A 24,118-nucleotide genomic window follows, 5' to 3' on the forward strand; every position below is an offset into this window, starting at 1 on the left:
GGGGGGGGGGGGGGGGGGGGGGGGGGGGGGGGGGGGGGGGGGTGGGGGGGGGGGGAGGACTGGGAGGAGGAGGATTGGGATATCCCGGGGGTGGGTTCGTGGGGAGTCGGTTTCATCGGCCGGGCGTTGGGTATGCGAGGGCACCGGGGAGGGGGTATGGAGGGGGATTGGGGATGCCGTTGATGATGCCGTTGATGGGGGGGGTTATGTTGGGGGGGATGATGGGGTCTGCTGCTTTTTAGGTAGCAGGTCAGGGTATGGTTGGAGTAAGAATTTGTTTATTAAGTTTATGCTGAATATTAAACAGCCAATTATGTGAGTATTCTATCATTACTCTACGCATTCGGCACCCAGCCGGGGTCTGCCAGCTCGAACCCGCCGTTCGGATCAAAACCAGGGGCAACTGCTCGTGTTAGCATCGCTTGCTCAGATCGTGAAAAGAACAACTTAAGAAAGAGACAAACGTACCAGTCGTCCCAACCAAAGTCCACGCCCCCCAACTCCTCGCCCGCTGCCACTCTCCCTTCGCGACCACCGCCTGCGGCCTCTGGGTCGTCCCATCCCCCGCAAACAAATCCGGCCCGAGCACGACCTCCCTCACAGGACTGCCATCATCCAACGCCAGCTCCAGCGTCAGCGGCGCACCCGCATAGTAATGCCACACCTCGGCGGCATCCGTCACGCGGTGCCAGTTGGAGTGGCCGTCGCGGCCTTCGAGGAGGTAGTAGATGGCTGTGCTGGCTGCGCGCGGGGTGATGGGGGTGGGCGTGTTGGTGGTGGTTACGTTGGTGGTGAGGTCGCGGAAGGATTCGACGTAGTAGCCTTTTTCGGCGTTGGGGATGAGGTTGAGGTGGGTGATGATTTCTTGGGCGGTGCGTTGGTTGATGGGTTTGTTGTTGTGGTTGTTGTTGATGTTGATGTTGACGTTGTCTGGAGAGGGAGAAGGGACTGCGAGGGCGGTTGAGAGACCCAGGCAGAGGGTTAGAAGTGTCTGAAGGGGGGCCATTTTGACGATGTTTTCACCAAAGAATTACAATGGAAGGAATGTGATTTAGGCCATTGTACAAGAGACGTCGGCGTCAAGCTCGTATTTATCATAATTTCGGCAGCGGTGAACACGTCCACGGTCCGCGTCGATCCGTCAGCTTACTGCGGGCTGTGCAATGAAATTACCAATCGAGCCGGAGTTAAGACAATTCGGGCAATCGTGGGATTCGCTGTCTTGGATTAAATTTAGAATCGGGTGGGGGCAAACCATTTAGAGTTAATTCTTGACATGACTTCAGGTGTGTTGAGTTTTGGACTTATTTATTTCCATGACGGTGATTCAGGTTTTCAGTTGCAGGAAGGCTCGATGTGAGTAATTAGGTACCTAGGCAAGGTTGAGTTGGGCAATTCATGTTTAGATTACCTTTCTCATTTATCAACGAAAAAGTAGCATCGCCTTGGACTTGGTTCAGTATCAAATGAATTTCAGTAAATTCAGTTGATGAGGGAACTGCCATGGCCACTTGGTTTGCAAAGCTCAAGAAAGTGTGCAGCAGAATTGCCGGACGGTCCGGTCCGCAATTTTCCCCATCTGCTGAATTGCATGCCCATTTCCTCTTTGGGACCATCATACGTCCCTCTGAGTGTATTGATCTAATGGAAATGGGTTTCTCGGATTCTATGACTAGAGTATGTATGTCCCTGACACTGATGCCTATGACGGCAAAATGTTCTCAGTACGGATGCAATTTATCCTGTCAATGACTGCCGTTCATAGTGTTTCATGACGTTCCAAAAATTAATTAGGTAATTACTGTCCATTAACCACATCAAGTCATTAAGACTTGACTGTGGTACCTACTCATTCGTTCTCAAAATTCCGGGTTGGGCAACATCCATACTGATTTGCATTCCCCAAATATCGAGCATCCGAACCGGCATTGAGTCACGCCGATGCACTCCTTTCCACTTCTCCAATAACATTTCGTAGCCAATAAAATCATTTGTGAATAGCCACTCTCCACAACTCAATCCAACTCTCAACTATTGTTAAGTTTCTAATGTATTCGGCCTACATCCCAACAACTCAAATCTAGAGATCCAACATCACCCACCAAACCATCGAGTTTCCCTAATCAACCTACCCGGAAACAACAAAATGTCCACCCACCACGACCCCGCCCTGTTCGCCCTCTGCGTCCGCGCCCTCACCCACATCCCCCTCACTGACGACAACCACACCGTCGCAGCCGCCGTCCGCAGCCGCCGCGACCCATCCCAGACCTTTGTCGCCCTCAACGTCTACCACTTCACTGGCGGGCCCTGCGCCGAGCTCTCCGTCCTCGGCGCTGCGGCTGCGGGGGGGCTGCTGGCTGATGATATTGAGACTATCATGGCTGTTTGTCGGCGGGTGAAGCCCGGTGCGTCGCCAGGGGTGGATGGAACGGCGGTGTTTAGGGTGATTAATCCGTGTGGACGGTGTTGTCAGACGATGTTGGATTATAGTCCGAGGATGAATGTTGTGGTGCTGGATCGGGAGGGGAAGGAGGTGAGAGTTGGAGTGAGGGAGTTGTTGGTGTATGATTCGGTGTGGGAGGATGGGAATACGGGGAGGGAGGAGAAGAGGTTACGGGATGAGACGGCTTAGGGGTTTTTGTAATCAGGTGGAGAGAGATGCCACCTCGTTATTGTCCCCCAGGTTATTCGATGCTGTTCTTGTTCTCTGTTTCGGCCCACTGTCCCTGGATGTAGCTTTGTCCCGTTAATTTTGATTAATGAAATGTAGCATTTGCAAAAGTCCCCAGACTAGGAGCGCCATTGCAGTCAATTTGTAATCGGAAAAGCTGCATTGGAATCGCTATTTCCGCCGTGATTGACTAGATGCGGACTATGAAAAAGGCCGTCACTCTGCATATTCCATCTGCAAGGTTGACACTGAAGCCATCACCAATGTCGATAAATGGGAAAGAGAGCTCCCTCGCCTTGCGCTATGCAGAAAAGCGCTTTGTCGGTGCCGCCTCCACAACTCAAGGCCTGCTTAGCATAGTGGCTAATGCGTTGCACTTGTATCCTCGACGACATGCAAAGATCACAGGTTCGATTCCTGTAGTAGGCATTTCTTTTTCGCTCCACTTCCTGTTTTCCATGTGTCAATCTCAGTTTATTGCACCGAGTGGTGCAGGTAGAAGCCTGTTATAGCTGGCTAGCTCGTACAAGGGTCCTCCTGATCGAGGCAAGCTAACGTGGGGACAACGACTTCGATGCTCGACACATATTTTCTGTCAACGACCACTTCAGGGGGCCTAACTATCCGGCTATCTTTAAGTATTTTCGAGGGGGCTGGCTGTATGGATGCTTAGTATGGGACAATTGTTTTCGCTATGTCTTTTTCGATAATTATTAACATCTTCCTACACCCTATAACTTGTTTGCCGATGACGTTCTCGAGTTCGGCTCGTTGAATCTTCGAGAACTTGGGTCCTATCACAGTAGAGGTTGGAGAGGTCGAGATGCATATTAACTAGCCGACTTGGATCAAGTCAAACTCCTTCGACATCTTCGGCGCTTCGCGATAGGACCAAGATGCAGCCTGGACCAAGCTGGACGGGATCGGGTTCAGCCGTTCCGACGAGGATCGTCCCGGATGGAACCTCGCTGCAGCCCACCCCCAGCCACAGGATGCCAACAATCCGTCGGCTGCTGCTCGCGAATGACACGGCCGTCTAACGGAAAGCGATACGTTTGATGCCATACAGCGACGACAGCAATCGGCATGACTTCATCGAAATTCTCGCGCTTGGTGGATCGAACGAACCGTTTGGTGGATCAAACGAAGCGGACACTCTCCCGAGAGCCCCGCACGCTGACTCAGACTGTGGAGCACCCGCAAGGCCTGGACGTTGTCTCTGAGGGCCACGATCCGATCATTGAGTACGGATATGTGCCATCTCTGTATATTCCTGTTCCTTTCTGGCTCACAACGGCAGCATAGTTACCATTCATGGCCTCAATGGCCACCGAGAGAAAACATGGATGGCGGAAAACGGCGTCCACTGGCTCCGAGACCTCCTCCCCGAAGACCTCCCACAAGCGCGCATTCTCTGCTGGGGCTACGACGCGAATACCCATACTAGTAGTGACCGAGCGAGCTCACAGTATCTCCATGACTACGCGATAACCCTGGTGTCGGACCTGTGCAGGAAGCGAAAATTGACGAATGTAGGTGTGCACCGGTTGTCATCTTGCGCTGATACTAAAGCGCCGTTTAGTCTACTGACCGGCCGATCATTTTTGTGGCTTACAGCTTGGGCGGGCTCTTCCTCAACTAAGAGTGTAGGTCAATCCGCTCGATTGCACACACAAGCGTTCATTGACCGATCCCGTAAGGCTCTTATCCATTCTGACGCCGCTCGGCGGGGCGCCTTGCCCGAACACCGATCCATCAAGTTGTCGACACATGGAATTCTGTTCATGGGGACTCCCCATCGGGCGGGCAACTTCTCGCCAATTTAACGTCTCTCTTTGTGGCAACCGATGACCGGCTTCTGAAGCATCTCGAGTGGGATTCAGAATGGTTGCAACAACAGCAGCAGCAATACGCACCGATCAGCAACGACTTTGTGACAAAATATGCCTACGAGGAGTATAAGACTCCAACGGCTCTAGGACGTAGCATCATGGTTCGTGATTTCTACCGCCACCATCACCACTGGTACTGATAACATTACGTGGTTCCAAGGGCATCAGCGGTGGTGCCAGCACACGCAGACGCCGAGCCGATCGTCATGCACGCAAATCATACATCCATGGTTCGGTATTTATCAAAATAAAACGGTGGGTATATAACGATATCACAACACCTCCAGATCATGGCCAGGGGGGCCACAGGCAATATCCGAAAGCGATGGGAGGCGGAAGCAAGAGTTGATCACGGTAGGGGCACCTAACCATGGGAGTACCCAATCTTACACTGACGTTGTCTATAACTAGCACGCGGCAACGTCAACCGTTTCACCATTTCTCGAAACCTGCTAGGAACGACCGAAACGAGCCATTTTGTTCCCAGAGAAGACGAGGCTCGCATGGATGCACCAAAAGCTCTGCCGCCAGTCAGGGCGTTGCACTCTAGTCGAACATGGTCTGCGGGGCATGGGCAAGACACAGCTCGCCATCGCATACATGAAGTGGCACAGGAATGATTATTATGCAATGATGTTGACTGAACGCGAGAGACGAAACATCGTTGAACCACAGCTTCCGGAACGGGGTTATAAGGATCTTCCGGGAGCACCCTAATTTAGAATACATACAGGTCGCAGTGTCGGACAAGGCCGCCGATGCATCGATGGCTGTCAGGAGGTGACTAGACGAATCTAATGAACGACCGATGGCTGTTGATTTACGACGATTATCACTCCAAGATGTATGGCGACACCAACGAAGCTCCGGTTGGAAACGGCGGTAATTCAGGGTGGCATGATGAGGCGGGTCAGTTAGCGCTAGAGGGCTATGATATTCGCCGGTACATACCTCCCGGAGACAGATCATGGAATGGTTACTGTGACGACGCGATCATCAATAGTTCAGATTCTGCCGACCATATCTGGTCCGAGTCAAGTCCAACGCATGCCGTCCTTGTGCCTCGAAAGCACCTGAGGGAGCGTGGCTACGAGGCGGATAGAAGAATAATTAGGTATTGTGTCGCCGGCTTTGGCCCCGGACAGCGGCCAGTCATGCCTGTGGTCTTTGTGCGCCTATCGAAGACAGGGTCGAGGCGAATGGTATCCCGCACCGAGCGATGCATGGAATTAATTACTTCCAATTAGCCCCGTGAGATGTCTGCTTCCATGCTGATTGGCCAACACATTGGCGTTTGTGATGTCGCAGCAGGTAATATCAACAGTGCTGACTGCCAGGCTGCCCCGCATCACGCCTCAAGCATGCAGCATGCTGCATACCTGGTAACATCGTAACGCCGTCGTTCGTAACATACGCCAAAAGGCGCCCAGTGATTTGGAAATCGAGGCACGCCCCGGCCTTCAAACATTCAGTAACTGATAACCGCGATGTCAACCTGCGAGCCTCTCCAGGGCAACTCCGATTTCTACGGCCTTGGGATCCGGTTGGGTATCTACCTTCAATGGGCTTCGGCTTGGGTCAGCCTGCTGCTGAATCCGGAGTCCGCGCAAGGCGTACTGGACGCGAACTCGGTGTCGTTGTTCGCCGTGGTCATCGCCACCATCGTCGCCGCCCGCCAGAATGCACCCGCCATTGAGTTGTACATCATGTTGCAAATTCTCGTGGGCTTTCCCGTCACAACCCTGAGCACGTTTGGCATCCGCATCTGGTTGACGAACCCCGCAAGGCTGGAAGAGCTGTTACGAAAAATAGTCCAGGCGAAGCAGGCAATCCGCCAGAGCGCAGGGGAGGAGGTGAGGCAGACACACGATGAGCTTGGACCGGACGCTGGTGAACACTCGCCTGCCGCTGCCGACGGTGTTATTCCCGGCCAGGTTTCAATTTTCCGCACCTTGCCGGTTTTTCCCTTCCACACGGTTCGGTTCTTGTCCCCGCTCAAGTTTCCGGGGCTCTCGTGGTCGGGCGTGACCTGGAGGGTGATAACAGTGGCTATGGTCGTGGGATACAGCGTCGCCTACTGGTTTGACCCGAACGGCCACGGCGCGCACGAGCCGCCCAGTCCAGGTTGTGAGCAGGCCCTTGTTTTCATGTTCTCGAGACAACTACTGGAAGGGCCCATAGTCACTCTCGGGCGCATGGCGGCGGTCTTAATGGCTGCTATTATCGTCATTCCGACTGTGATTCTGATAGTGCTTACCATCCGCCTCACTGAGGACACCGTGTTGCGTCTCTACCGCGACCTTTTGTTTTCCCTCACCTCATCGGCGCCTCAGACTTTCAACGACAGCTTGCGTCGGATCAACCGTGTTCTCGAGAACAAGTCGCTGTCGCTGGGGATTCCACGAGAGACCATGGCTGCGCCCTTGATGACCGCGAAATCACTTTTAGATTTGATGGAGTTTATGTCGGCGCCTAACGGTGATAAGATCCGATTCTCGGACGTTCTCAAGGTTGCGGTGTCGCTGGGTATGGGCAGACCCCCCAAGCGTGACAGGCAGCAAGACGGCAGCGAGCACCACCCGGATCTAAGCAGGGCGAGGAGGATGCTGACGGGATGGAACTGCGAAACGTAGATGCTCCCTCCTACCAAAATACAATTCCTTGTTGGTGAGTGGCTTTGTCGCCGGATTAATTGATACTAATCATTCCTCCATTGATAGGCCGAAACAGCGGCGTCTGGGCCGAATCTGCATCGTATGGAATGTCTTGAACGTGCTCAGCATCGTGTGGTTTATCACGAGCATAGAGACGACCATCCTCTGGAACAACATCCAGGGGGTGCACACCATCGATTCCACCGGCCAGCTGATCCCCTTTATCATTGGTGTCGTGAGTGCCTCTCAGGTCCTCAAGAGAATTGCCCTTCTGGCCTTGGCAAGGGTGAGTTCGTCTGTCCTCCATATTCATCCCCGCCATCCGTGATCTCTATGCCGGACTACATTTCATGCACAGTACTTACGAGACTACAGAAATATCCGGATTGGGCCGAGACACAACTGGAGATCCACGAGGACGGGAACACCTTTGCCTTCTTTCGGCTTGTGAAGCCCCCCGAGGCAGTACAGACTCGGGAAACCCAGGAGGGGCCCATCGGAGAGGAGACTAAGAGGAGTACCACCACCGTGTAAAGCGAAGTAAGCAAAGGCGTAATGAACTCTCTTTTTGAACATTGGACGAGACGGGAGTCTGGATACACAGGTTGGAGCAAAATGTCCCCCAAGACACTCCAGAGGCCTTACAACTAACTGTATGGTGGGCCCGCGGGGCTTGGGCAGGCTCACCTCTAGTAATAGCATAATTACCAGGTTGTTCCGCGGGCTACAACTTCAGAGGTCTCGAATAGTAGGTAATTACCAGGTACACGGTGTCCAAGTAACAGTCCAAGGCTACAAGCGACAAGCAATGAGACGTCACTCCCAAATGTTTATGTGGGTCAGAGCCGGTTCATGCTTGGCACGAACAAACCGCACTGCCACAGCAGGACGACATCGACAATCGACTCGAAAAAGTAAAGCGGTGCCGGGAGTCGGGCCGCTAACCTGGTACCCAGCGGTATGCCAAGCGCTCGGTGGGATTCATCGGACCTTTAGCGTTCAATTGGCAGCGAGAGAAGCAGAAGGGGGACGCTGTTTTAGGTGAAAATATTCCTGAATCTTTCACGACCGCGGACGGGGCAGCTCCTTTGGGTAGGTGGGTGGGCTGTCACTTACACCGGGCGGCCTATTCTCCGCCAACCAGCCATGGGGCTAAATGTTACCCCTGACATTCGATGTCGACATGGAAGGCGATTGCTAGGATGGAGCTAAAGCAGCAGTGCAGTTTTGAAAGCTTGATAAAGACTTGTCTCGCCGTTCTCATTCAGCGCCGCTGATCGTGCTTCACTTGGTACCCCTAATTCATAAATCAGTCACCACTGCAAGGCCATCTACAACCGGACAAATCACCAAAATGGCCCCCTTGTCCACCACCCTACTCCTAGGCTCCCTTGCCAGCCTGGTTGCAGGCCATGGCTACCTCAAGAGCATCACCGTCAACGGCGAGAACTACCTTGCGTGGCAGGTCGGCCAGGACGACTATGTGACGCCGCCTCCGGTACGATACGCCCGCAAGCTGGCTGACAACGGACCGGTCCCTGACTTTACTACCGCGAACATCACGTATATCCCCTCCTCCTGCTAGAAGAGTACTTTGGGGCTGGAGGATTGTCACTAACGAGAATCATAGATGCGGTGCAGGGGGTAATATCCCCGCTGAAGGGGTTATTGAGCTTGCGGCTGGCGATACAGTGTATGTATTCCCATCTGCCGGTCTTGTTCTATATTCGCTAATCGGTTCTTTCAAAGAACGCTCAACTGGGACCAATGGGGTAGCAGTCATTCCGGGCCAGTCATGAAGTAAGATCTCTTTTCTTTTCAATACCCCATGTCGTGTGTTTCTCTTCTTTCTCTCCTTCTCTTCTTTCTCTCCTTCTCTTCTTTCCTGTTTTTCTTTTCTTTCTTTCTTTCTTTTTTCCCCTTTTCCTTTCTTTCTTATTTTCCCTTTTCCTTTCTTTTCCTTTTTAGACTAACATATCAAGCTACCTCGCCCACTGCACCAACGACGACTGCAAGTCCTTCGCAGGCGACACCGGCGCAGTTTGGGTCAAGATCGAACAGCTCGCCTACAACCCCGCGGGCAGCCCTCCTTGGGCGTCCGACCTGCTCCGCGAACAAGGCGCCAAGTGGAAGGTGATCATCCCGCCCACGCTTGCGCCGGGCGAGTACCTGCTGCGGCACGAGATTTTGGGCCTGCACGTTGCGGGCACCAGGATGGGCGCCCAGTTCTACCCGAGTTGTACCCAGATCCGGGTTACGCAGGGTGGTAGTGCGGAATTGCCGGAGGGGATTGCGCTGCCGGGGGCTTATGATCCTGATGATGCGGGTGTGAGTACCTATTGTCTGACTTTGGAGTGCAAAATTTGGGCTGAAGATTGCTGACGGGTTCATCACTAGATCCTGACCGAGTTGTGGAGGATTAATCAAGGACAGATCAACTATACGGCTCCTGGGGGACCGGTCTGGAGCGAGGCCGCGCCGGACGCGAACAGAGAGGGACCATGAGGCAGAACAAGTGGCTTTCGGTTTCGAGGTAAGGGCAGCCATACAAGCGATATCAGGAACCAAATAGGTCAAATAGTACACAGTAAATACGCCATCCTGGGATATCTCTAAAGTCGAGGTCTACAGAGCTGCAGGTTAAGAATGCTGTTACAATACGTCACTGTTCTGGCTTCAACACCCGAATCGGCAATCCCTCCTTTTTTTCCGTCTGCCTTTTCCGCTCCTTCTCCCCATCCCGCAACCGAACCGGCAACGGCTCTTCGGTAAGTCTTTGCACACGATGTACTGTGGCCCTACCGACATGTACTTCGGGCAAATCCGTGTCTTGGTAATCCTCAAAGTCAAGCAAATCATCCGGAGTCTCCTCCTCCCGCCTGGCCTTCTTGTTACCATGTTCCACGTCCTTCTTCTTCTCCTCCACCCGCTTCCTCTTCTTGTGGCCCGTATCATCATCATCCGACCCTGTCGCCGGGTTCCATTCCCCCCTCATTGCTCGTTCCAGTTTCCGGCCAAAGATGTGCGCCTGCTGAATCTGCACGCATTCCGTGTTCAGGTTATAATGCTGACTGAAATATTTTTCAATCATCTTCTCCAGGTCAGCCTGGACATCCTCCTGATGCTGCCTTTTCAGTGGATTCCACTCCGCCTTGCTCTTGACCGGCATGCACGCCGTCGATGGCTGTGTCCACCGAACAGACCTCGCCTTTTCATCCACCGGCTCACCATCACCACCGCTCGTTACCCCATCACCCCGCCGGTAGGCATCCACATACCTATCTGCCAGCGCGATCATCGTCCCAAACACAAAATCATTCGGCGGCCAATCCACCCAATCCTCCCCCGTCCTCCGTGGACTCCGCATCAGCATCTCATCCCACGTCGCCGCAATGGCTGTCGGTACCAACCTCTGCATCTCCATCCAGCACCTCACCAAATCGTCACTGTACCCGCGCTGGTAGATATCATTCGTAGGCGCCACCCGGAACCGCTCCGTCCCCTCCACGCCGTCCTGCCTTTCGAGATTCTCTTCGCTTGCATTAAACGACGGCACCATCATGCACAACAACGCCCTGCCCAGTTCACCCTTATCCTTCCATGTCGACGGTTCCGGCAGGCCGGGGTTAACGGCCACGCGGAGCTCGCCGTAGCGGTCGTTGTGCTCTTGGAAGGACATGCCAAAGTCGCCGAGGATGATTTGCGGGAGGGTGTCGGTGAAGCGTTCGAGGGAGGGGTCGGCGCGTTTTTCGGCATCGGTCGGGTAGTGCAGCCAGATGTTGAAGACGTGCATGTCTTGGTGGCAGATGGGTCGCCAAGGCTGGGGAGGTGGCGGGTTTCCCTGGCGGGCGTCGTTGACGGGTTGGTTGGGTTGCCAGATATGGTTTTGGTGTTGGAGGTTGTAGGCCCGCGACGGGGTGTACCCTGTGTGCAGCCAGCAGAGGGCGCGGCCGACTTCGGCTAGGACGTGCCAAATGAAGACTTCGGGGATATTTCCCCCAGTCCAGTCGCGGTAGTGCTGGATTAGGTGGCCGAGGGTGCCGCCGTTGTAGTACTTGTAGAATAGCGTGATGTCGTCTTTTTGTCTGGGCTCGTCAGGCCCTGGCACGATGGCTTTGCCACGGGCATCACGGGGCTGGAGCTCGTGGATCTGGAAGGCGTATAGCTGCGGGAACGCTGTCGAACCCTCGTTGACGTGGTCGTACAGCGGCAGCTGGCGTTGGACGTAGGGGTGGGTGGTGGTTGACAGCGTCGACTGCTCGATCTCGGCCGGCATGGGGTGGCGGTTATCGGCCGCTTGTAAGTACCGGTCGATTTTGCATAGCTTCTTGATCACGACCAGCTCCTGGGGCCGGTCGAGGCTGGCGTAGAGCGCCACTACTGGCCTGTCGCTTTCGGACGTGTCAATACTCTGTAGCCAGCGGGTGAACACAAACCCGCGCTGCCTGGCTTTGAGGTACTGTGTTGATTCGTTGTCCTCTGAGGTCTCTGAGGTGTTGAGATGTTCCTGGGGTGCAATCTCAGGCACTTCCAGGGGGTAAAACACCAGCGTCTGGTGAGAGTATTGGACTGGTGCCATGACGTTGGCCAGCGGGAAGGAAACAAGAAGAAAACACAGCAATCAGAGACCGTCGGTAGTGAGAGTTGTGAGAAAAGAGACTAGTTTGAGTGAGAGGGAGAGTGTTTGTTATGTCGGAACCTCATAGTTGGAAGTTGACTCGAATGCGACCGAGACTTTCAGTCTTCAGAGCGTTTGTTTGTCTGGCCGCCCATTGTAGGCTGTCTCCAGACGTCCATTGTTGACTGACTTGACTCAAAATAAAGGAGGAGCCGAAAGCATCAGCCCAGCACACGGATTATCCGGACAAAGCACAAAGGGATACCGCTCAAGATGTAGGATCAACTAGACAATGGCATGCTAAAAGACTTGCCGTCGCCACCTAATATGCATTTGTCGAATGTGTTGTCGAACCCGATGGTAATGATAATTTATTTAAACCCAAATTTTAAGCAGGGGAGCTCCTGTTGTCTTACCTGTCACTCAGACTCTTTGACCTCATTTGTTCGGACCACAGGCCAAGGGAGCATCGCCACTACCCAGGCCATTTCAAGGCAGACTCTCTTGAGGAAGTTGCTGCTGGGCGCTGGCCGGCCGTGAGTGTGCACTGTGCAGTGATTTGCATGGATAGGTCGCAATGATGAATCTTGTTGTTCTTGAAAAATGATACTGGACCTTGTAGTAGGACTGTCCGATCGATCAGCGTGCAGCGAGAGTATGTAGTTTGGTTAGTTAATACATCTAATTGTTGGGACCGCCGTCGTATTTCATTGTGGGTATTTGTGGTGGTAATAACCCTAACCCTGTGGACTCTGCATTAATCACGTGCCGGGTCCGCACTTTAATGGGCGCGCGTCCGTCGCGTCTCCTTCCGTCCCCACGCTCACCACCACCAACGCGTCTTTTTCGCGACTGGAGCTCCCTTCACGCCTTTGTGATCCATTGGACCTTATTGGCTGTGGGCCGAGCTCTCCGACTTCAGCCTTGCCTGCAGCCCCATCCGGTCCTGCGCAACCTCCTTCTTTCCATTCTCAATTCCAACGCCCCGGAAAATCCCCAACCACACAACTCCGCAACGCCGCTTCCTGCTTCGCAATTGTGCAACTGCGCAAGCTCCGCACCCGCCCCGGCCGACCGAGCTTAGTGCGAGTACCGACCGAAACCAAGATACCAATCGCTCTCCGAGATTCCTCATCCTCGAAATATTCGGTCAATCACATCGCGACCATGGCCGCTGACCACCCCAAAGCGGGGATATACAGCGCCACCTACAGCGGCGTACGTTTATCTCGTCGTCGCACTTGCCCCGCCCTGCTAACCCGCATGCGATACTCTAGATTCCTGTGTACGAGTACCAATTCGGCCCGGACCTCAAGGAACATGTTATGCGTCGTCGAGAGGACAATTGGATCAATGCGACCCACATCTTGAAGGCTGCTGGCTTCGACAAGCCCGCCAGAACCCGCATTCTCGAGCGTGACGTGCAAAAAGATGTTCACGAGAAGATTCAGGGCGGTTATGGAAAATACCAGGGTGCGCTTTCACCCTGACTTTTGTTCGCTGTCGCTAGCAACCCGCTGACTTGTTTTCCTTTCTTCTCCGCAGGGACGTGGATTCCTCTTGATCACGGCGAGGCCCTTGCCCAGCGTAACAATGTGTACGACCGTCTTCGACCCATCTTCGAGTTCCAGCCGGGCAACGAGAGCCCCCCTCCCGCACCGAGACATGCCAGTAAGCCAAAGGCTCCCAAGGCCAGGCCTGCTGTTCCAAAATGGGGCAGTAAGGCACAAGAGAAAAAAGCCAGCCTCTCCCAAGCCGCCGTCCTCGCACATGCCCATCACCAAGGTGCTGCCGTCCAAGAAGAGTACGACAATGCGAGCCAGATGAATGAAGATGACACGCCGGACAACCTGACCGTCGCCTCGGCTTCGTACATGGCCGAGGACGACCGTTATGACATGTCGCATTTTTCTACCGGTCATCGCAAGCGCAAGCGGGAGGAGATGCTGCAGGATGTGACGGAGCAACAACACTCAGTCTACGGAGATGAACTGTTGGACTACTTTCTCCTTTCTAGGAATGAGCAGCCTGCCATTCGGCCAGACCCTCCCACGAATTTCCAGCCCGACTGGCCGATTGACACGGAGCGACACACCGCGCTGCACTGGGCGTCGGCTATGGGCGATGTCGAAGTGATCAAGCAGCTAAAGCGTTTCGGTGCCAACCTGGCCTCGCAAAACGTCCGCGCCGAGACACCCTTCATGCGTTCCGTCAGCTTTACCAACTGCTATGAGAAGCAAACCTTCCCGACCATCCTGAAGGAGCTGTTCAGCACCGTCGACGTGCGCGATAACACCGGCTGCACGGTCATCCACCATGCCGCCATCATGAAGAGCGGCCGTATCACCAGTCAATCATGCGCTCGGTACTACCTCGACCACATCCTCAACAGGCTCCACGAGACTCGGTCTGCTGAAGACATGCAGCACCTGATCGATGCTCAAGATGACGACGGTAACACCGCCTTGCACCTAGCTGCCATGCGCGACGCTCGCAAGTGCATTCGCGCGCTGCTCGGCCGTGGTGCAAACACTGACATCCCCAACAACCAAGGCGTGCGCGCGGACGAATTGATCACGAAGCTCAATGCCGCCAAGGCGAAACCCTCGCGTGGACCGCCCCAGCGTTCCTCGAGCCCGTTTGCGCCCGATTCGCAACGCCACAACAGTTTCCGCGATGCCATGACCGAGTCGGATAGCAAGCTCCAGGCCAGCTTTCGCAGCGAGGCCGCCAACACTGTCCAGTCGCGTATTACTCCACTTGTCCTCCAGAAGTTCCAGGACCTTGCCCAGAGCTACGAGGCCGAACTCGATGAGAAAGGCGAGGCGGAAAAGGAAGCCAGGCGGATTCTGCTCAATACCCAAGCTGAGTTGGCCAACCTGCGCACCTCGGTCGCCGAGCTCGAGTCCCGCCTTGAGGCCGACGATGTTGCCGCCAAGACGGAAGCCGAAGCGACCGAGACTGCCAAACAAGTCATGGCCTACCTCACACACCAAAACCGTCTCGCGATCCAGGGTGCCATCACCAAACAGCTCGCCTCTGTCAACGGCGACAAAACCAACAAACCCTCCGAACAACCCAACGGCCAGCCGCCCACCTCCGATCCCACCTCCAACCCCACCACCATGGATAAGACACCCGCGGAAGCAGACGACAACAGCTCTCCTGAGGAACGTTTCCAACTCGCCACCGAGCTGCGCGCCCTGCTCCAGGACCAACGCCGTGCCGAGGCCGATTACGTCGAAGCCCGTGGCCAGACAGGCACCAGCGAGAAGATCGACAAGTACATGCACCTGCTGCGGTCGTGTCTCCCGCCTGAGGACCAGGAGATGCTGGACGAGAATCTCGATGATATGATCAAGATGATGGAGGACGACGTGGATGTTATGGACGGTGAGGGTGCAGCTGGTCCTGGTCCTGGTGTTGGTGCTGGTGCGAGTGCTGGTGTTGCTGCGTTGGCGGCTGCTGCGGCTGCCGCCGGTGCGGTGCCCATGGATGAAGACCCGGCGTCGTTATCGTTGCCTATTGCTCCTGGTGTTGGTGCCGTGCCTGCGTCGTCGATGGGTGCGCCAATGGGTGTGCCGGTCGGGTTGGGTGTCGAGGTGTCGTCTTTGTGAGGAGTGTTAATTGTCGAACCAGTGGACCAGTGTTGCTTGACCTCGGAGGGTCTGGGCTTTTAGCTGATGGTCAGTTGGCTGGAGTGTGAAGAGATGGTTTGTGGTTATTTCTTTGGCACACATGGCTTGGGCTGGGCGACTATATGGACGTGAGGACGGCAACGCATTGGTGGTTGTTTCTGAGCATGACGTCCCACTCCGGTTACTCTCCGCGCCTTGCCCCCTCGGTCCGCCATACGATTTGGACGGACAGAGAGACAGGCAGACTTGGAGAGACCGCCGAGTCTGGATGAGAATCGGGCTCATGTCAGGGCGTTGTTGGTTTTTTTTTCTCTTTTTTCTACTGCTGTTTTTACTTCCTGTTTCATCATCATTTGTCTTGCTTCTATCTATGTTGGCCTTTTTGCTTTACTCAAAAACCCTTTCATTCTGTCTGTCTCTACCAACTTCACAAAAGAGGGAGAGAGAACCTGGAGGATGGATGCTGTGCTGGGGAAAGTAACGGATCACGTTAACATATTGATCGGTAGGCGGGCGTTGTATGGCTTGTTTTATATTGATATTTATGCCGGTTTCATGTTCGTTCCTTTTCTTTTCCCTTTCTGTTAGTGGTCCTTGTTGTTGTATCTTGACCAGTTGCATTTATTGCACGCCTTTTGGGGCACTCGTGCTGGGCGGGCAGGCGGAGTAAGGATGAGGTGGTAAAGACGGCGTACCCTATAGTATCGTCCTGTGCTTCTAGGATGATGTTAGGTTGTGCTATGCTGCTCGTTGGCTGGATGCTTCCCTTGATGTTTTTATCGGGGTATTAAGTCATTTCTTCTTTGAGTTACTGTCTTTTTCCTTCGTTTCCTTTCTCTCTCCATTTCCTCTCCCCGGATGATGGGTGATCTGGGTATGAAGGGTCGGGGAGAAGGGGGAAAATGAAGGAAACACGGAGATGCTGCGCGGAGCGGCTTATTTGAGTTCAGGGAACGGATGTAGATACAATGCATTACATACACGCGCTATGCGGATGGGCTAGAGAATAAAACGGAGTCGTACTCGATGCGGAGGTGCGGGTGTGACTGTTGTGAGTGATGACAATGAGACATAGTCACGGTGGGAGAATAATGCGAGTGGGAAGAGATCGGAGCAGAGGGCTAGAACGACGATGTTTCTTGTTTGCTTTGTGAAAGTTGGATATACTACTGGAACATGACCAACAAAGTGACTTATTTGCTCGGCTACTCTTGCCGAAAGCTTCTTACGTTGAAAGGCACGGGACGACGTTGACCCTTTACAGCTCCAACTATGCCTTGATAACCTACTTGCTTACCCGATTTGAGTGGTGCGACCAGTGAGCCTGGCCAGCGAAAAAGCCTAACAGAACACCGCCTCCCACTAGAGGGGTTTGTTCTCGGGGGATCACATATCACCCGTCACTCCTTGTGACAGTCCAGATGCTCATCCAGCCCACCACAACACCGGGGTCAGCTCTGTAACCAACTCAACACAGTCGTTCGCTGAGTCGTCGCTGCCTAGTTACTCGTATCCCACACCCTCTAACAGCCAGTGTCTGGATTCTCTCCCAGGGTTCGTGTCCCACATTCTGTTCCGGCCACGGCTTGCTTCATAAAAACGGTCGAGAACACCAGCCCAAGATACGTTTTGTAGATCTGACAGACTTGTGACAGTCCGGCTAGCAAGGCGGCCTGGTGACGGGTGATGAGTAAACACCCCGTTTCCCGTCTGGCGCAGATATACCCGTTTTTGGAAATGGTTGGAGGACAAGCTTTGTTTCAGGAGGTTTGTGAGATGGATATGTAAGCCGATCTGCCGTAAACACGGCAGGGAAGGCTAAGCTGACGCGGCTGTGTTAGTGAACTCAATAACTTGACGATTCTGGAGTCAGCTGGCTTGTTTGTGTAGGTAGGTATATCAAACCCGACTGATATGGCGTTTGCGTTGTGAGACAGCGGATTGTGATGAAGGAAGGGGTCCAGAACGTCTGCGTCTCATGCACTGGGACTCGTAGTCATGGATCATGGGGCGTGCCTCGGCTGGCTGGCGTGGGCTGACGCTATTAGGGCCTCGGCGGGAACTTCCGCCTTCCAACGATCACCGGCAGCCTTCTCGATCGTGATGAGACCTTCCCCAAGCCCTCATGGCCCAGGCGGAGAAACCTGCATCGCTCCCAGCTTCCTTTTACTGGATCTTTCCCAGAGGTCGTTGGACCAATGGTCCGCTCCAAACAGGGTGATCCACTGGCGAGCCGCCACCGCGGAGCCTCTCGGTAGTTTCGCCTGCCTTCACGGTCGGGATGGCCAAGTTGGTTGGTCCCAGGGACAGCTGGAGGTTCAGGCGGTCTGCTGAGAAACCTAGCTCTGGCATCCTATTCGTGATCTATCCGGAGACGGGACGAAAATTTATCACTTTTGTCGTCGCCTCGTTAAGTTGCGGCCGATCTATCTTGCTTGACCTTGGCAACTTGGCTCGGGCGCTGGGGGCCAACTTGCGCGTCACGAAGGCAGTGAGGTCGGCCCACGAGAAGGCAAAAAGACGTGACGCAAGCTATTGTTTTGCTCAGCCTCAATCATCAACACGAAAGCGGAGCAGGCGCTTTAAACTGGAGAATACTCAGCCGTTTTGTGGGTGTCCCGCCGAGTCAGAATGGAAATACCCCCCTTCTCTGGCCCCTCTGCCCTCGGTCTGGCCAACACCGAGACCTCCGGTCAACCGCAGGCACCAAGGCTGGCAGGGCCGAATCGTGACCCGGCAGTCTCGGAAACGAAGTGCCCGGATAACGTATTCCGGCCACTTAAGGTCGGGATTGCGGTTATGTGAGTTGCGACGAGGCGTGCGACTGGATTGTTGTTTTTGCTCGGTGCAATTGAGGTGTTGGCTCGGTGATGTGCGCTGATTGGATGTTAAGTTCCCGTGGCCTCGAGTCGGGTCCTGTTGCGCCCCGGCGCGCGCCGTGATGCGACCGAAGCGACTACGGTCGCGCAGATGGGCCGCAGAGTCGCGGTTTCCAATAAACACGATCCTCAACACAAGCCGGGCGGCGGGTGGATGAGAAGGAAGGTTGGCGTTGGGTGGTGGCAAGAAGCGTGTTGGGTCGGGGGCCGCGACCTTGTAGGACACGAGCGAAGGGAGCTGAGTTCTGTGTGTGGCCAACCAACCGATGGCCAGAGACCAGGAATGGCGGTCTCCATCCCCGGCTGAAGGCGAGAACAGAGAGCCAGCATTCGGTTGTTTTCTGAAGTGCCGAGTCCTTCGACGAGGAAACTGGGAAACGCATGGGGCCAGGAAATGAATGCTACCGGTTTCAGTTACCGAAGCGGGAATGAGAAACGGCGGTCAAGGACATCTCGCTTTCATAGCTTCTGAGTTTGGTGGCTGTCTTTTTCTTTGCGTGCAGAGACAGACAATCATCCCACACCTCACAGTGCGACGACATGGATGCGCCGTCCCATTTTGCCCATTTTTGCTTTGTGGGGGCTTGACATGAGAGGAGGTGGGGCCGACAGGGTTCCGGTCCGTAGGGCTGAGGAAGGAAGGAGGGGACCGACGATCATTCCCTGTTTGTGCAACATCCGCGAGCGGGCCTCGAAAAAGGTCGTGACCACAAGAAGTACGACGAAAACGACATGCCGTTCGGTGCCTTCGGGAAAATGAATAACTCGTGTAATGGTTCTTCGAGTAAGCCGCCTTATCAGTCCCCGAAATGGGATTGCCCTCTTTTTTTCGCCTGGCCGCGGGAATCTGCGACGAACGAAATCACGAAGGTATTGCTGATCGGCCATAGCCATTCGACGAAATCGTGTTCCGGATAAGGAAGTTACTACACGACAGAGTACCCTTAACTCTTCCAGGTTTCTCTCAAAAATACTTCGGATTGGCATTCAGAAAGCGAAGAAACCTGAACGGAACCTACCGATCTTGTTGAATCGCGCCCCTAACCGAGCCAGAGCTAACGTTACTGCGACCTGAACCGCCTGTTCTCGCTGGGAATCGGCAGGAGCATAACACGCCCATGGCGCCTTCCTTCCGAAGCATCTTGGTAAACTGTAATGAGGTTTCTTGGAATTCTCGGTCGTGGCTTCCTCGTTCTTTAAGCAGGCCAGGTATCAAGTAGAAAAACTCTCCATTCCAGGGCATCTCCCCAGGTTTTCTTTCCTCCTCCAACACACAATCGCACGCACAGAATAGCCGGAGAAAACGTACCTCCAAGGCACCACCATCTGAAGTAAAAGACCCTTGCTCCGGACGTTAGCGGGAAGAATCAGAACAAGGTCATCTGTTTCATACCCCGAACCAAATCCTCTTGCAGGGCTGGAATGACTTCTGACATCAGATCCATGGATTCGCCAAAATGCCCCCCGCTTTAAACCCTCGCTCCAGCCCCCTGCGAAAAGATGCATGCACGCATCACCCACCGCTGCAGGCGCGGTGTGCCGACATCTGCATCAGCAATCCATGTACGCAACGTCGCCCTGCAGCTCAAAGATCATTCCTCGCCTTTTCTTTTCGGGTGAGATTCCTTGCGAGGGCTAAAGGTTCTTCATCACGGGTTCCGGTAAGATTGAAATCGCGGCAGGAAATGCACCCATCGGCCCCCACCTTCTAAACGCTGAACAGCGACAGGGAGAAAGACGCACAGGCGCCTCTGCAGCCACCATTGGCGCCGTGCCCAGAGCATCCTGGCGCTCACTATTCCGAAGCGCCTGTCCTTGTTATTCCAAATATTGTACATCCTGCTGTGAAGGAGCTTGAGAATCCCTCCGCTCACACGCCGCCAACCTCCCGCATGGAGGTTTGGAGGTTCCAGCCCAGGTTAAGCTTGGACTATCCCAGATTTGGCTTCCAGGTTGCTCCAGGAATGCCCCGCGCACCCCAGACCCAGGGTTACACCCTGCTGGCCTTCGTGAGACTTTCACCAGTCACCTCAAGTTGTCGTACTTGCTCAATCTGACAGGTCCGCCGATCCGCCTGCCGTTGGCTGTTCAGCAACAATCAGCATTGCGCTTGTGAGAAGTCCAGCTTTCGCCAGCGCGCCAAAATGCGCTATTTCTGGGTTGTACACTTTAGAAACGCGCTGAAAACGGCGATCCTTCCACGGTCGGTCGGTCAGTAATCGCGGAAACCAAGGAGCCTGGGGCTCGCGGACAACAGCGGGACTAGGGCTTTGTCCTCTCCGTCCCCTTTCGGCCAGGAATTTCTCGGTCGAGAAGAGTAAGTGGTCGCCGGTCTCGCGATCCAAGGCCGGACTCCCCCAGCCTCCCCCCCTTGCTTGCAGACAAGGCTCGTAGGGCAGGAACAAGCTTAACGCGCACCGGAAACCCACCCCATCCTTGGAGGATGCCGAACGCGGTAATCCCGCCATTAAAGACATGATCCTCGTGCTGACGGAACAGCGGGGAGGTCGCATTGGAAGAACACCCTGCTCCGGTGCTTTCCGCCAACTTTGCCCGCATTCGGTCTCCGACTCTCCATGCACGGGAGACGACACATAGATGACCGGCGTGTCCATCGGGAGTAACCAAGGCGTGAGGGTGTGCGCCTAGTCCTCGGCCCACCAGCGTCGCACAGCAGCCCTAACTAGATTGGTCGCTCAGCTCGAGGCTCGCGTCCAGACGAGAGCTGACCTCCAGACTGAACAGAGGGAACAACCCGAACTAGTGCCATTGGGCGTTAGTCCCAACTGTCTCAGCAGGTCTTCGATCTGATCTCGCCTTTTCCTTCGCTTGTTAGCCCGTGACTTTTCTGGATCCAACTGGGATGGCGGTCAGCGATGAGAAGGCGCATAGTGGGTTCGCCTGGCCAAGGGTTGTTCGAGCTGTATAAGTCTCACGACTTCCCCCTTGGACCAGTGCGAGAAACCCGAGCGAGGCAACCGTAACTTGGACACATCGGCACGGAAGTACTCGTACGTTGCGGAGCATATTGCGGAGCTAGGATTCTCTCGTCATCTCCCGTTGCCGGCCTCTGTTTTGACTTTGACGAATCTCACGCTTTCGAGTATTTGTCAACACGCATTACGCTGGCGCCTGTCGCGCTTGTGAGACCTCACCTCGCGTGTAAGTGACCCTTCCCTTCCGAGCTCAGGCGTCCGATTGGGCGATGCTGGCCATGTTCCTCGCGACCAGGTCATGAGGGTTAACGCAACAAGACAGCCCGTCGCCGACCCCAACATTGCTCAGCTTCTCAATTGGAGGGGACGATCATTCCATCCCTCTTCCCTACCTTTTCCTCTCGGTCTTGCGGTCTTTTGGCCTTGGAACTCGGCCGGGTTTCACGTGGTTCTCCAGCGTCAGCCATCGAATGGTGGTCGATTCAGCCCTGGGTGGAACCCTCAGAAGAAGGCCTCCAGCGGGTACCCCGGCCCTGAAGCCATCCAATTTCCGTGCCACCACCCGGCCGCCAGGGCCAACTGCCTGAACCCCCCTGATCCAGGAGCGTATCCGCCCCTCAAGCCGGACGAGACCCCCATCGAGGGACCCCCAAAGGAACAGCCATTTATTATTCCCTTCTTTTTTGTCGACCTTGTCACCTTCTCCTTCTTTCTCCTTTAAAGGTAGCACTGCCCCGATGCCAACCCTCACGCCTGCCCACGGTCATGCCCTGGCAGGAACACTTCCGCACCGATATCACCACAAACCGGCCAGCACGCATATATGCCTCGTCGTTGGCGTTTTAGCGATCCTAGTTGCCACCCACTGGGTTTTTGCACGAAGACGTGCCTCTCGAGCGGCTATTATTGATTACCAGCCATATGACGAAAAGAGGCAACCCGGCAGCAACTGTGGTCCCAAGCTGAGAAAAGAGGACGGTGTGTGGCTGTGCTCCGGCCCAAGAGCGGGAACCGGACAGGGTGCTCAAGCTTCACCCAAAGGGGGTTTGCTGGGGTACGTTCCCCTCACAGCTCTGCGCAACCAACCGGGGACTTTGCTCGCACTGCCGAGGATGGATGGGAACAGGGACGAGGCAGAAAGAGGCCATTCCACACGCTTCGCACGCCCAAAATCACGTGGTGTCAGCACGACCACCCCCCAACCAGCCCACGATGCGCTGTCAATAACCGCGGGGTCGAGCTCCGTCACCATCACTACCCGGCCAGCCGGCAGTTACTCGCCGCGGGATGCTCCGCGGTGCTTATCGCAAAGACACCAGAGCGGCCCCTCGGATGAGCCAGCCCCGGGAGAGGAGCCAAAGGGCCCCATTCCCATGGCTGGGGGGAGCAATCCAAGCCAGGGAAGCCCGGGCGCCGCGCAGCAAGACGGTGATTCTGTAACGGCGCACCAGCACCATGGAGAGGAGCATTCGGCCCCGTTTCCGGGAACAGAGTTCGGCATCTCCAGGCACTTTTCTCGGCCGCCACCACCACCGCCATTGACACCCCCAACACTCGACAGCACTTTCTTCCCCTTTGAACACCGCCGTCCGAGCGATGCGGTCTCCATCCCTCCATCGTTCGACTCCAGTTTCATCCACCAGCCAAATCCCGAGTATGGGGCAGCCTCCAACCCCCTGGATAGCCCGAATCTGAGCTCCAGCCCACCGACGGCCGCCGGCACGCTCCCTCGGCTAACATCGTACACCAGGAGCGTCCCCGTCGGCATGCCAGGGCTCACCACAACTGCCTCTGCCGCCTCTTCGTCTAACGAGACGATGACATCAGGGAGCACGACAGCCTCCTCTTTCTCCCCTTCCAGCTACCCACAAGCATCCCCACTACTCCCCCCACCACCGCCAGGTCAATTCGAACCACCAATGCCACGAACGACGTCATCTGGACCGTCTGCGCCACCCAAGTACCAATTCGTGGGGGGCCCGGGCGGGCCCGGTGTGTTGCTGTCACAGCATGAAATTGACCTGCAGGGCGAGGTTATATCGGTGGTGGATGATGCTGGGCACGGGTGGAAGCGCCATACGCGGGTGTATGGCGGCGGTGTGTGTTTGGCGTGTGTCGCGGCACAGAGGAGGGGGGAAGGCCGAGGGGGGTTTTATGGGGACAAAGTTCCGTTGGAAGATCGGAGGTAGGGCATACAACACGGTGCTTTTCTCTGGCAAGTTCCCCTGGGTTAAAGGGCAAGTGCTCGGGTTTTTTTTTTTTTTTTGAGGTCAACGTTGGGAAACAGATCTGGATTGGATCGTGTTTGTATGGGCCGTTGCACGCTGTCGCTGTGGGTCTGTCATGCACGACAGCGCCAAAAGCACCGAGTCGCCCCGCCGACGTTCGCTGGGTGGGAAGTGGCACTGCATGGGCTCGCAAGGGGTCCTGCATGTTCTATAGGGCCTCCACTGTCTTGTCTCCCGTGGTTCGAACCGCTGCATGGGCTACTGCGGGCAGGGGGTGTGATGAGGCAGGCTTGTCGTTGAGCTGGGCAAGCCAAGCGAGGTGGGAGATGCTGGGGACGGAACCGCCCAGATACGACCTTGGGTGGAATCCGACTCGCTCCCGGGGATTGCTGCTTGATGATACCAGTGGGCCTAGGTAAGGTACCTAGGTACACTACATACTTATGACTGTTACGAATCTTACGAATCTAATGCTACTTGACATTGTTGGATCTTATACGACGCGCGTACCGTACTGTGTTTGCAGAAGGTCGGCGGCACAGTAGAATCTGCCGCGAATAGCCTTCTAGTCGCAGGAGCTGGGGGTTCCTCGTTTAGTG

The 24,118-nt window shown here is 55.0% G+C and overlaps 8 protein-coding genes and 1 non-coding gene across 9 annotated transcripts; 7 read left to right on the forward strand and 2 right to left on the reverse strand.

Annotated features, from left to right (window-relative positions):
* Window positions 1-335: 335 nt before the first annotated feature.
* On the reverse strand, window positions 336-1,006 carry C8A04DRAFT_32286 (RmlC-like cupin domain-containing protein; the record flags this gene model as incomplete). The annotated part of the gene is made up of 2 exons (XM_062782040.1): window positions 336-403; window positions 469-1,006. 2 exons carry the CDS (start codon window positions 1,004-1,006, stop codon window positions 336-338), a joined length of 606 nt encoding a protein of 201 aa, XP_062633531.1.
* Window positions 1,007-2,146: 1,140 nt separating this feature from the next.
* C8A04DRAFT_32287 (uncharacterized protein) lies at window positions 2,147-2,635 on the forward strand (the record flags this gene model as incomplete). Its single annotated transcript, XM_062782041.1, has 1 exon — window positions 2,147-2,635. The coding sequence occupies one exon, from the start codon at window positions 2,147-2,149 to the stop codon at window positions 2,633-2,635; it is 489 nt and encodes a 162-aa protein (XP_062633532.1).
* A 384-nt stretch (window positions 2,636-3,019) lies between these two features.
* Window positions 3,020-3,103, forward strand: C8A04DRAFT_t134. Its single transcript has one exon. It is a non-coding gene; the product is annotated as a tRNA-Thr (tRNA).
* Window positions 3,104-3,760: 657 nt separating this feature from the next.
* C8A04DRAFT_32288 (uncharacterized protein) lies at window positions 3,761-4,316 on the forward strand (the record flags this gene model as incomplete). Its single annotated transcript, XM_062782042.1, has 3 exons — window positions 3,761-3,918; window positions 3,975-4,206; window positions 4,257-4,316. The coding sequence occupies 3 exons, from the start codon at window positions 3,761-3,763 to the stop codon at window positions 4,314-4,316; spliced, it is 450 nt and encodes a 149-aa protein (XP_062633533.1).
* Window positions 4,317-6,053: 1,737 nt separating this feature from the next.
* On the forward strand, window positions 6,054-7,754 carry C8A04DRAFT_40107 (uncharacterized protein; the record flags this gene model as incomplete). Its single annotated transcript, XM_062784827.1, has 3 exons — window positions 6,054-7,195; window positions 7,287-7,506; window positions 7,596-7,754. The coding sequence occupies 3 exons, from the start codon at window positions 6,054-6,056 to the stop codon at window positions 7,752-7,754; spliced, it is 1,521 nt and encodes a 506-aa protein (XP_062633534.1).
* An 820-nt stretch (window positions 7,755-8,574) lies between these two features.
* Window positions 8,575-9,725, forward strand: C8A04DRAFT_40108 (family 61 putative glycoside hydrolase; the record flags this gene model as incomplete). Its single annotated transcript, XM_062784828.1, has 5 exons — window positions 8,575-8,783; window positions 8,851-8,913; window positions 8,970-9,020; window positions 9,203-9,548; window positions 9,618-9,725. 5 exons carry the CDS (start codon window positions 8,575-8,577, stop codon window positions 9,723-9,725), a joined length of 777 nt encoding a protein of 258 aa, XP_062633535.1.
* A 157-nt stretch (window positions 9,726-9,882) lies between these two features.
* Window positions 9,883-11,799, reverse strand: C8A04DRAFT_15178 (uncharacterized protein; the record flags this gene model as incomplete). Its single annotated transcript, XM_062778383.1, has 2 exons — window positions 9,883-10,428; window positions 10,468-11,799. 2 exons carry the CDS (start codon window positions 11,797-11,799, stop codon window positions 9,883-9,885), a joined length of 1,878 nt encoding a protein of 625 aa, XP_062633536.1.
* Window positions 11,800-13,005: 1,206 nt separating this feature from the next.
* On the forward strand, window positions 13,006-15,455 carry C8A04DRAFT_15177 (uncharacterized protein; the record flags this gene model as incomplete). Its single annotated transcript, XM_062778382.1, has 4 exons — window positions 13,006-13,056; window positions 13,116-13,311; window positions 13,384-15,246; window positions 15,340-15,455. The coding sequence occupies 4 exons, from the start codon at window positions 13,006-13,008 to the stop codon at window positions 15,453-15,455; spliced, it is 2,226 nt and encodes a 741-aa protein (XP_062633537.1).
* Window positions 15,456-22,403: 6,948 nt separating this feature from the next.
* On the forward strand, window positions 22,404-23,480 carry C8A04DRAFT_32293 (uncharacterized protein; the record flags this gene model as incomplete). Its single annotated transcript, XM_062782043.1, has 1 exon — window positions 22,404-23,480. One exon carries the CDS (start codon window positions 22,404-22,406, stop codon window positions 23,478-23,480), a length of 1,077 nt encoding a protein of 358 aa, XP_062633538.1.
* Between the last annotated feature and the right edge of the window lie 638 nt (window positions 23,481-24,118).

This window comes from Dichotomopilus funicola (genome assembly GCF_033296635.1).
Source record: "Dichotomopilus funicola strain CBS 141.50 unplaced genomic scaffold C8A04scaffold_85, whole genome shotgun sequence".
NCBI classification, from domain to species: domain Eukaryota; kingdom Fungi; phylum Ascomycota; class Sordariomycetes; order Sordariales; family Chaetomiaceae; genus Dichotomopilus; species Dichotomopilus funicola.